The sequence below is a fragment of the Seriola dumerili genome, unplaced genomic scaffold (assembly GCF_002260705.1).
Source record: "Seriola dumerili isolate Sdu_G_001 unplaced genomic scaffold, Sdu_1.0 BDQW01000432.1, whole genome shotgun sequence".
Taxonomy (NCBI): Eukaryota; Metazoa; Chordata; class Actinopteri; order Carangiformes; family Carangidae; genus Seriola; species Seriola dumerili.
This window is the reverse complement of record NW_019174687.1, coordinates 1,942,580-1,954,333: the sequence shown is the minus strand read 5'-3', so window position 1 is coordinate 1,954,333 and position 11,754 is coordinate 1,942,580. Positions and strand designations below refer to the sequence as shown.

Genomic DNA, 11,754 nt, shown 5'->3' with positions numbered 1-11,754 from the left:
TTCAGCCCTACTGTACAGTAGGAGCAAGTGTATCCTATCGGCACTGGTGTAAATACACCTGGGTGAATCTGCAAATTTTCAGCCCTTTTCCTGCTGTAACGTCTTTTCAGAGCCACTGCAGACACACCTGTCACCTGTCCAGCACAGTGCTGTTAAACCACGAACACTGTGGCTACACCGTGCAAGGAGATTAAAGAGTGAATGCAGCCCTTAAATTAGTTAGTAAAACACACAATAACTTATTTCTAATATTTTACTTAAAATTTGAGAGAATTCTAATTTGGAGGTATAGGTTTGCTAATTTAGTTGGTTAAATTGGCAAAAGTTGGGTTACTACATGACTCCGCTTAATTAGCTTATCAATCAAACTTCATAACATTATGGTAACCATCGGTCGGCTAGCTAGCATGGCGCATTAATCTTAGCTGAGGTTTGCAAGGCTCGGTGATCATTAGCTAGCTAGTGTTATTACAGCACATTACCTTAGTTTGCTTTAATCCAAAATTCGCAAATGTCCAGACACTCAAACTGGCGGAAACTTTTCTCAGTACATCTTCTTCCGAGTTAATACTAATCTACACCGTCTGGAGTTACTTTAAACGACGGTTATTCTCCTCTTTCTTCAAGTACTTCTATCGATTTTCTTGTACTTTGCTGACCGCGTCGCTCGCCCGCTGCCAGAATTTCCTTCACAGACACATGACCCAGATGCGTTCAGGTACTTTTTAATTAAATCCCCTATTTGTGTTCCACCGTTGTTTTTTTCTCTTTTTGTGTATCATAAAACGGAAGGTCAAATATAAATAATTCTGTCTTCTGTAACACATATGCCTGTCGACTTTGTCACTGGTCAGGTACGTTAACTATCTAAGCAGATTGCTTAGCTAGTGCGTTGCGAGTTTAAAGGTGAAAAAAGCAGTTTGGGATCATGGAAATCATTCATACTCTACACATTTTGTAATGATACCACTGATTACAAAAAAGATCAAATTTGATATTAGTAGGTAAAACATATATTATACGTTGCTAACGTCATTTTAAGATGTTCAAAATTATTTGAAATTAGAAAAGCACATATAAATAGATCATAGTCGCATTAGTTCGTTTTTTTAATGTGGAAAAATGTATAACTTCAAGTTGAAAGACAGCTAGTTCATTTAAAAAGAAGAAAGAACTTGGATTTTTATTGAAGATTTCTGAACTGGATAAATTTAACTGGAACTTTCATTTTGTTATATAACATATACCTCAGACTGACATTATTGTTAGTGTTATAGTCTAAACTGACATTTAGACTATAACACCACCAGGTGGTGCAATTAGTCTACCTTTATTCTCCATCGTGGCTGACTATCGTAAACTTGGAACAGATGAACAACTTCAAAATAAATGAATACAAAATAATTGAAAATGAATTCACAGTAAAACTGGGAGGGAGTTAGAGAAAGTAAAGCTGGTTAAATTTGGTATTTTAAACACATCAACACAGGTGCAATGCAACTATTCTACTTATTCGTCCCCTCCACTTGGTCCTTTTAATTTCACTACCATGCCATCTGTTTTCAATGCATATCCATTTGTTTCAGGTACAATATTTATATTTTAAATCATGAGTCATTTAAAATAATTCTGCTGACACTCATTTCTATTGAGTGTCTCATTGGTTTTCAGACAGAATCGTGTGCATGACTAAATTACATTCATTATTGCAAACTAAACTGCCCCACAGTCTAAACAGTAGTTCAGTCACCTTCACATTGTCCATTGTAACCGTAAAATACTCCTTACACATGAATTCATCAGTAATAATGATCCTATAATAGATAACACTCGAAGGAAACGTTGTGAATCCTTTTGATAATTCCATTTCCATACTTTTACTCAAGTAAGATCTTTTAATGCATAACTTATTATTATATTTACTCCAGTAAAGGATCTAAATTCTGCTTCCACCACTGTAGGTTACTATACTGAAATATAGTAAAAATACAGAAGAGGACACACTGAATGTTATATCTTTATGCTGAGAATATAAGATAAAAGTAGAAGCAGTGTTAATTATGCTGATGTAACATTTGATGAATTAAGTGTAAGTTTATTTACATTTTGTTTGGATTTCTTGAAAGTTACATGTTTTCTGCCTGCCTGCCTGGCGTGTGTTTAACAACGTCCAATAGAAATCCAATTATCACGTGACACGGGCGATATAGTATGGTTGCCATAGTAACGAGCTGCTCATCAGACAACGTCCGGGCTCATAACTGCAACAAGGGTCTTAGCCGGAGAAACCCGGGGGATACTTCGTCTGTGGTGAGTACAGGTCGGTCACAGTGTTGGTGATTTTACCGCAGTGTAACGGAGTGTCTTTGTGAAGAGAATAAAAGCTCACACGTGTGAATTAATAGGTGGTGGAGTTGGTTCTGTGTCGCCGTGTCGCTTACAGCGTCACTGTAAAGAAAACCTGGCGAGACTTCCGTTCAGAACCTTCACCTTAAAATAGTTGTCTACGAGCCTCATGTCGATTAATATATAAGATAGGCTTATGGAGATTTTGTGCCAGGGGGAGAAAATAAAAAATACAATCTGTACAAAGCACATTAGGAGTAATATAGAATGTGATAGAAGTGTGAAAATATAATTTCATAATTTGATTCAACTTTTGTCAACTCTTATTTTGAAGGCAAAGAGACCTAGATTTTGGCCTTGTACTTGAAAACTTCACCATGCTGCAGCAGCATTAGCGTATTTTTAAAAGAGCCTGTGTATCTGTGTTTTTAACGTCCCAACCACAATTCAACACTCACACAGTGAGAGGTTTCTGATTAGATGTTGTGCCACTAGTGAACTATTAACCAACTGTGTCTGTCTGAGAAGATAATGAAGCTAAATGAGAATAAGATTGTGGGTTCTGATGCTGTAAAATAAGGTATTTTGTTCAGAGAACATGTGACATACATTGCAAGAAGGCGTTGTATTAGACTAAATTATACAAACGCTAGCTGCTGTTACACATTCCCTCTCAGGTCATCATGGATAACAGGAATGGGATGATGCCGTTCCCACCACCCATCAGCAGAGACAGGGCCATCTGTGAATTCCCAAAGGTACAGCCTTTTTTTCTGTCATTATACTGTGGTGACAATGGTTACTGTTAGATCACTGTAGTTAAAATAGCAGGGGCTGCAGTCCAGAGGAAGTTAAATGTATTAGAAAAGTGTGACTTCTACCAAACACTCAGAATGTTAAATCAGATCACAGCACTCAGGGTAGTTATGTGCTGCTGCAGTCAGGTACACAATCAAAGCCTCTGTCAGTATGCCCTGCTGCCCACTCAATGTTCTTCAAGTGCTACGTCAAGGGACTTTATTTAGACAGGAATCTAAGATGTTTTCTATCTTTGGTCTCTAATGGGGTCAGCTAACAGGTTCTCAGAGCAACTGTCTAACCAATATTAGAGAAAACATGCCAGAAATTTTGGAATATTGCAAACATATCTTAAGTCATGTTATTTAGATTCAGTCTCTGAAATGGTCATGAATGTAGTTAAATATGTAAGACTTTAAAACTGGCTTCTTGTTTTGCTGTTCTTCTGCTGCAGAGTTAAAGGAGCTATTTTGCAAGTTTTGCCATTGCTACATAGCCAACGTTAACAGCTGTTTACTGACCAGTCTTGCATTGTTGTGTTTACAATACAAGAGGTTGTAATACGTCCTCTGAGTTGCTACTTCTGCTTGCTACACTGACACTGTATCGGAAAGTGATGAGACGAACTAGTTGGCTAGTTTGCTAACTTCATTAGACGAATAGTCAGCGATAGAGACAGAAGCAAAACAAAAGTTAAGATTGTTGTGCTTTCCACCGCTGGAGACAGCTGGTGTTGAGTGAAGAAATTAAGATTGATGCTGAACTAGCAACTGGTAAGTAAACACTTGTTGATGCTAAAGTTGACTAGCAATAGCAAAAACTATTGTAACTAATATCTCCTTTAAATCAGTCTTACAATCAGGTTTAGCTGGATTAACTGATCATCTTCCATTTTAACTGGCATGTAAAATGTCATTAAGTCTGAAATCATAGATGCTGAATATTGCAAGTAAAATGTATTAATACTAGGCCAAAGTAAAGCAATGCCTGCCTCTATTTTTTGGGTGACATAAAAATACACCCACACTAATGAACTAATGTGATTCTGGGTTTGAAAACCAAAGTGAAAGTTGTTTGTTAGATGTTGCAGTGCCAAAGTGACCAGTTTAATAGCTCTCTAACCCAGACATCTTAAGTTGGTTTTTTATAATATAGATCTGAATTAACCCAATTTATTCCAACCCAGTTACAGTGGACTTGGGAAGGAATTCTCTATACATAGCATCAAACAATATCCACCAAGACACTTGTTGACCTGTACATTAATGCAGCAGCAGTACATTTCAGGATAAATTGCATATATAACTGATATATTTTAGAATGGCAGTGTCTGTGGCCATGTCCAGACCTGGTACTAACAACCATCTCAGGTGATTCGATCACAAGTGGACAGCTCTAAGTCCAGGTGTGAACACACAAGATGCATTGAGGACACATTTGAGATTGGATCACTCAGACCACATTTGGAGGTGGTGTGGACCACATGTGTCCACATTCTTTTAGCTGTGTGAACATGAATGTGTCCTGGGCCACACTGAAAGACCAACTACTCTACTGAAGTCCTCTGTCTCAGTCTGATTAATCCAACACAGTTTATAATTAACCCAAAATATTTTGCTATTTCAAATGGATAAAACCTGATTTCATTGTAAGATCTGTGTGCAGTGCATTAATTCACTCGACCCCTCCGTGCTCTGCGCTCTCTCTTTCTTTCTCTCTCTCTCTCACTCAAACACACACAAGCACATTGACAATGGACCCGTTTGTCTGATTGGCTAAAAACAACAACACATACCTGTTTATTTGCATTAAAAAGCGGGTAAGTGAGATCTGATCACAGGTGGTCACTGGAGACACATTTATCCAGATGTGAACTGACAAACTTAGAGCTGACCACTAGTGATTGGATCACTGAAGATGCATGTTAATACCAGGTCTGAACAGGGCCTATATGTCTATGATTTAGTCCACATCTTAGATCTAGACTGAAATGACTTTGAACAGACATTCATGGTCCCCAGAAGATAAATCTCCCTGACTCTGGGTTAGGGTTAGCACCACCTTGAAGTTGACATAATTGGAATTCAGTGCCATGAAATTTGGTACAAACATTCATGTCCCCCTCAAGATGAACTGTTATGCCTTTGGTGATCCTTTCACTTTTTTCATCTAGTGCCATCATCAGATCAAGCTTTTAGTTTTGCCAGCACGTTGGTTTACAACTAAATAATCTGCAAAGCTAGTGAAATTCCCTCAGTTTCAACTGTACTTTCAGTTTGATGTAAATTAGTAAATATTAACATAATAACCATCAGACTTAGATGGTAAACATCTTAGATGCCTAACATCTGCATTGTCATCGTGAGCATGTTGGTATCCTGACATTGGCATTTAGCTCAAAGCACTGCTGTGCCTACAGTAAGTACAGCATCACTAATGGCTGTGGACCTTGTATTGTTATAACATGTATTCAGAGTAACAACTGCTAATGTCAGTTGTATATGATCCTGTTGTTTTCAGTGTTACACACCTGAGGCCTCTCTGCAGCTAAAGAAGGACTGGGACAATCAGGCAAAAGAAGCCTGTAATGACAGAGCGGCCAGGCATCAGCCGTGAGTGTCCTGCTTTGGGTTGAAGCGACATTCTTTGTTTTGCTTGAACATCGCATTTAAATCAGGTCTCCCTCAATGATGAAAAAAACAGTTGTGTTCTTTAAAGGTGGGACCGACAGAAAATGTCAAAAGTGGTGGTTGTTGGTGACCTCAATGTGGGGAAGACCTGCCTCATTAATAGGTACTTCATCCATTAAGACATAACCTATAGTATATATCTGATGTAGAGAACACAACACTACATAAAATCATAATAAAACCGCATGTAAAAAGTCTTTGTCTTTATGCTCTGTTGGTACTGACTGATCTAGGGACTGTTGCAGTTCTGAACACCATGAGCAAAAAGAAAAAACCTTGACTTGTTTTTGCCTTTGAAGGTTTTGTAAAAATGTATTTGAAAGAGACTACAAGGCCACCATTGGAGTAGACTTTGAGATTGAGAGGTTTGAAATATCTGGAGTCCCTTTCTCCCTTCAGATGTGAGTAGTTTGAATTTAAATAAATAATGCTGCTTGTACAAGATGTGACCTTAAGAGTGCTTTGTGTTTTTGACATCCATGTTGATCGGTAATTGCATTTTTTTTTTTATAGCTGGGATACTGCTGGGCAGGAAAAATTCAAGTGCATTGCATCTGCATACTACAGAGGAGCTCAGGGTAGGAAGCTGCTGTCATAAGCCATTTTTAAAAAGAAAAGATTGTATGTTGATGTTAGGTGAAAGCATTTTACATTTGAGCTTAGTTAAACTACATATATTGTTCATGTTTTCCAGTCATCATCACAGTCTTTGACATGGCAGACATTAAGTCCCTGGATCACACACGGTAAGTATAGTTATAAGAATGCAACATTCTGAAGCAGGTATAACCAACACTATTAACTAACTAGTGCCTAGTAATATTTTTTTTACCAGCTGAAATCAGTACACCTCAGTGGGCTGAGGTTCTACAAAGCTTTCTAGCACCTGGAGCTGTTTTCATCTAAAAAGCTGTGACTGCCCCTTTGTACACCATCTATCCAGAATGTAAACAGCAGACAGACAAAGACTGGCTCTTGATCATAGTGGATTATGTAGCAGCTAAAGAGACAGATATTTTTCTCAGAAGCTGGTTTAGAACAGAAACTAATAGTAGATTGAATATTGGACTTATATTAATTAAAGTGGCCAGAAACGCAACTCCAAATGAATTTTTTGCACTTTATGATAATTTGAGGATTTATTGTTTTGTTTTCATAGCCAGTGGTTGCAGGAGGCCATGAGAGAAAATGAGAATGACTCCTGTTTCATCTTCTTGGTTGGCACTAAGAACGACCTGCTGGTGAGTATGTTTTAAATGATATGTATATTTTACAAATTTTCACAGACACATTTTTCTTCTAGCACCCAATTGCCTTGTTCTAAAGCCCACAGAGGAAAGACAGAGGACAGAAAGAGATGCCATTAAAATAGCAACAGAAATGCATGCAGAGTTTTGGGCTGTTTCATCTAAAACAGGTAAAAACCAAGAGCGCACACTAATCAGTTGTCGCTGTACTTTAAGAAAACATAAATACAATGCATCCAAGAAAAGCAGGAAGCCACTGTAACAAATCACCTTTCTTATCTTTAGGGGAAAATATTGAGGGGTTTTTCTTCAGGGTGGCAGCTCTGGCCTTTGAGAGGTGCATCCTAAAGGACCTGGAGGGTGGGGCCCCTGCAAGCATCGGACGAGGAGATGGTATCAGTAAGTAATGGCTCAACTCCTAACAAGCAGAGATGATGATGATAATGATAATGATAATGAATGTCTTCTACAAATATAGAACAATGTTTGTTTTGACAGAATCAGATCATGCCAAACTGGAGGAGGCCACATCCCAAGAAATGAAGAGAAACTGCTGCTGATAAAAAGAGGAACTGGGAGCTGTAGAGGAGAACAGAGCCAGACAGGCTGTGTTCTGATGGATCATGTTCCACTGGACTGAAATATGCCTTAGGACACGTTCCATTACGTTCCTTAATTCATTAGGCAGCCATTCTGACATTTGCAGAAGGTTCAACCAGTATGTGCTCTTGAAAGTCAATCATTATTGGACTGAAGCCATCAATAATGGATTATTTTTTGATGATACTAAATCTTATGAATTTGACCATTTTCATAGCACAAATGTCCAAAAAAAGTATTTAGGGAAACCAAATTTTTAAACCTAGAGAAACCCAGTATAAAATCATGCTATGATAATAACTAATATTTGAGTCTGATCAGCACATCTCATTACAACCAGTCTAGTTTGTGGTCTTCTCATGTTGTATTATTGGTCAGTTTCTGTAAAATAAAAATTCCATGGTGTCCATCATTTCAGAGGTGGATGGTGGTGCCAGGACCAGATCGCACTTGGGTCATAAGACCAACATTGGTCCTTGTGAAACCCCCTTTTTTAACTACTGTAATAGTGTTTGTTACTACAGTATTGTTGTGGAATATTTGATTATGGGCTCTACACTGATAAAAGCTTAATGAAAGTTTAGAGGTAGGAATTTGGGAGCAGGTAAACCAAATGTGTATGTTTACTTTCAAGTAATAAAAGTGTAAATGAGTCTGCTATTAACTCAATGCATATAATAGTCACATTATGATGAAATATCTTGATATAATGGAGCAATAGCTGAGAAAGCAGCTGTGCATTTATGAGACCAGTATTTTTGTTAAAGCCTACCATTATTTAATAAAATAGTTTATCAACTTACTGAGCTGTTGATGTCTGGCTATGCAAAACTCACAAAATCATAATAGCCTACCTAATGTATCCCTTACTGATGAGGGCTTTCTTATCTACTAAAAACATGGAACATGTACCAAGGTTTGGCTTTATTTGATGCAGTGGTCCAGATGTCTAATATCTTTATATACTTCTATTTATTTAAATTTGAAAATGTACAAACAATCAGACATATCAGTTCTTAAATAAAATAAACAAAAAAGAAGAAAAATAATTAAAACAAATACAGAAATAAATGAAGACAAATATAGGCCTATCATTTAAGTGACAGGTTTCTTAAGACAAGGATATCAGAATAGAAATTAACTGCTGACATGGACTTCCTGTTTGTTAGAAACAAATTTGAGATATTTAAAGTAACGTTCAAGATCAATTAGAAACAACTTAAATGAGGGACTTAATTTAAGAATTTCGCTTTATGAATATGAAATTTCCCTCGTAAAATCAGGAGGTTAACAGTATTGCATAAATTGTTAGCCTTACATTCAAAATAAGAGAAAAAAAATTTTCTCTTCAATGTTTATCACGTGTTGTTTTGCACAATATGTAAAAGTGCAGAATGTAATACAATATGAGCAACTGTAGAACAAATAAGTTATGCTTTCCTGTTTCTTGTTCAGTCTTATAAAAAGTACAATCCAGATGTCTAAACAAACATGAATGAAATATTGCATCATTTCATAGTGATTTCATAGCCCGACAAGATCCGATAAGTCGGAGCAGGTTCAGACAAAAATTTGGAAATAATGCTCAGGTTTGCTCACGTTGGCAATAGGCAGCAAGTACGCTAAAATTAGGATGCTTCGAACTGCTCATGACATTTTACGTGTGTATTATACCTATCCACATATAGAGTGGCATATATAAAATAAGGAGCCCACACATGTGTTATTATGGTAAACAGGCAAGCTGTGACCACAGTAACAGCATCTGAGTGACAAGATAGCCTCAGTGCTACACTTTAAGCTCACACTAACTCTCTCGAGCTCGCGTCGGTTTCAAACTGCAGCCCGTCCAGCGCTCTATGGCTTATGCTTAATGTCATAAGAATATAAATGCTTGACAGTGTCAGAATACGATTTACATAAAATGTAAATGTATATTTAATTTAAAGAAACTGTATAATATGTATATCATTTGGGGGGATTTGTAAGTCTATAGGGTTATACAGAAAAAAACATACGTCTTAATCCTCCAAAAGAAGCGAAGACGGAAATAAGTGGAGTGAGCCCTCTTGCTTCGCTAAGACACTCTTTGATCAACGCTACACAAACAAGTCACATGTTTCCATGTTTTGGAGGAAGTAGTAATATTGTTAGCTAGTTAGCTACTGAACTGCTTTACACCTCCATACTAAAAACGCTTGTTATGATTTATTTAATCTATATGGGCGTATTTTAAATGCAAGTATGCATTTGTTTGGCTGGCTGCTGCTAGTGTTCGGTAACTTACTTAACGAACTGTAAGTCAAGTCTCAAATTAGCTGCATGCTAGGCTAGCAACATCTGATGAGCTGAGGAGAGACTGCTCAGGTACTTCTACATGTTTTGTACTATGTTCTACCTCTACTCTACCTCAAGAATGTATTGAATACTTAAAAATCAAATTAACGTAATATCTATATATTACTTGAATTTATTGAGAGGCCGTGCATTCCTTGCAGTATTCCTTTCTAAAAGCCTGACAGGCAGCTGGGGTCAGTTTATTTTATCATGTCGTCATCGTGGGACAATTTAGACTTTTAACGTTACCCACTCCACAGTGTAGGAGACTGAAGGAAAATGAAATGAAGTGACTCAAGTATATCGCAGAATTACTATGCTATATGTAGTAAAGGAGTTTATGAATAGCAGGAAAATAGTGTTAGTTTGTTGACAACTTTGATAATTCACAAATGAAGTGGTGATTTTGTTCTAGGGGGTTTATCATGAAGACCAACAAGTCATACAAGCTTGTGCTGCACAAGAAAGGTTTTGGTGGAAGTGGTAAGTGAGAATTTGTTTTCTAGTAGAATAAATCCATCTCTTTTCAAAAATTTTTTTTAAGATATTGTTTCTCAAATCAACTTTTCCTCTGAGCAGATGATGAGTTAGTTGTCAACCCAAAAGTTTTCCCTCAAGTCAGTCTTGGGGATATAATCGAGATTGCACACCCTACAGATGAATACAGGTGAGTTTGCATAGCAGAAGGATCGCTGTGTTGGGTAGTTTTCACACTTGAACAGATGTGTTTCAATTTACATATCTTTGCACTACTCAGCCTATAATCTGGTGTTGTTTATTTTGAAATTCCCAGTCCTCTGCTGCTGCAGGTGAAGAGTCTGAAAGAGGACCTACAGAAAGGTAAATGATCAGGAATTAGATTAGACTAGATCAAGTTAAACTTTATTTATCTCTATGTAAGCTTTTATTTATTTATTTCTTGGTTTTTAAATGTTAAGTTTTGCTACTTTTCTTTGTCTCTTTCGATACTAAACTGAATATCTTTGGGTCACCTTGGGCTTTAGGAAACTGATGGGTGTTTTTCACTATTTTCAGTCATTTTATTGACCAAACAATTTATCAATGCATCAACAAAATGAGTGGCAGATTAATCAGTAATGAAAATTTTTGTTAGTTGCAGCCCTGCTGGAGATGGACAATCAACAGCATAACAGGAATACCTCACAGTTTAATGCAGCCCAATACAACAGCCCTTCAACACATCCTGGCTTTGTGATGCTTATGTTCAGTGTTTCTTGGCATATAGAGATTCAACTCTGAGGCCATTTTTAGGCTACAATCGGTTGTGTTCAATTATAGGATGTTTCTGTCATTTTGTCTAACTCTTATAATCTACTGTAATTGGACAAATATACATTAACTGCAACTGTTTTGATATTGTATTAATGAAAAAATGTTTGTGATAGTTGTGTTGCCTGTTCACTACCCATGATGCATATTTTTTTCTTATTCAGAGACAATCAGTGTGGATCAGACTGTCGCACAAGCCTTCAAACTTCGTGCATACCAGGATGTCATTGTTAACATTGTCGACCCTAAGGTATGTTTATTGTGAGTCCTCTGCAGCTCCTCCACCTCTCAGTGAAAGAGAATCTCTCATAGTTCTGTGTTTGTAGGATGTGACATTGGACCTGGTGGAGCTGACCTTCAAGGACCAGTACATTGGCAGAGGAGACATGTGGAGACTGAAGAAGAGTCTGGTAGGGTATGTGAATGTGTGTATATCTGTGTAATAC

The 11,754-nt window shown here is 37.2% G+C and overlaps 2 protein-coding genes across 7 annotated transcripts in view; both read left to right on the top strand.

Moving 5' to 3' along the window:
• The first annotated feature begins 2,249 nt into the window (after positions 1–2,249).
• LOC111233924 (ras-related protein Rab-36-like) lies at positions 2,250–8,334 on the top strand. 2 transcript variants are annotated; one of them, XM_022761845.1, is made up of 11 exons: positions 2,250–2,310; positions 3,024–3,104; positions 5,665–5,756; positions 5,863–5,937; positions 6,134–6,235; positions 6,348–6,412; positions 6,529–6,580; positions 6,994–7,075; positions 7,161–7,251; positions 7,367–7,480; positions 7,580–8,334. In XM_022761845.1, the coding sequence occupies exons 2-11, from the start codon at positions 3,030–3,032 to the stop codon at positions 7,639–7,641; spliced, it is 810 nt and encodes a 269-aa protein (XP_022617566.1). In that variant the 5' UTR covers positions 2,250–2,310; positions 3,024–3,029; the 3' UTR covers positions 7,642–8,334. The 2 variants fall into 2 exon arrangements, with proteins under 2 accessions (XP_022617566.1, XP_022617568.1); XM_022761847.1 differs by having other exon boundaries at positions 2,290–2,320.
• Positions 8,335–9,868: 1,534 nt separating this feature from the next.
• The window catches only part of depdc5 (DEP domain containing 5), a 35,314-nt gene continuing 33,428 nt past the window's right edge, over positions 9,869–11,754 (top strand). For all 5 annotated transcript variants that reach the window (XM_022761885.1, XM_022761889.1, XM_022761888.1 and 2 more), the window contains exons 1-6: positions 9,869–10,048; positions 10,434–10,501; positions 10,598–10,685; positions 10,812–10,858; positions 11,473–11,558; positions 11,635–11,718. In XM_022761885.1, coding sequence (XP_022617606.1) covers positions 10,444–10,501; positions 10,598–10,685; positions 10,812–10,858; positions 11,473–11,558; positions 11,635–11,718 — 363 coding nt within the window. In that variant the 5' untranslated portion in view covers positions 9,869–10,048; positions 10,434–10,443. The remainder of the gene's footprint in view (positions 10,049–10,433; positions 10,502–10,597; positions 10,686–10,811; positions 10,859–11,472; positions 11,559–11,634; positions 11,719–11,754) is intronic.

Excerpts from the sequence above, each read along its gene's own strand:
- LOC111233924 (XM_022761845.1), top strand. The coding sequence starts at position 3,030 with ATGGATAACAGGAATGGGATGATGCCGTTCCCACCACCCATCAGCAGA. Across the intron at positions 3,105-5,664 it reads CCATCTGTGAATTCCCAAAG|TGTTACACACCTGAGGCCTC; the intron begins GTACAGCCTTTT and ends TGTTGTTTTCAG. Across the intron at positions 7,252-7,366 it reads GGCTGTTTCATCTAAAACAG|GGGAAAATATTGAGGGGTTT; the intron begins GTAAAAACCAAG and ends TCTTATCTTTAG.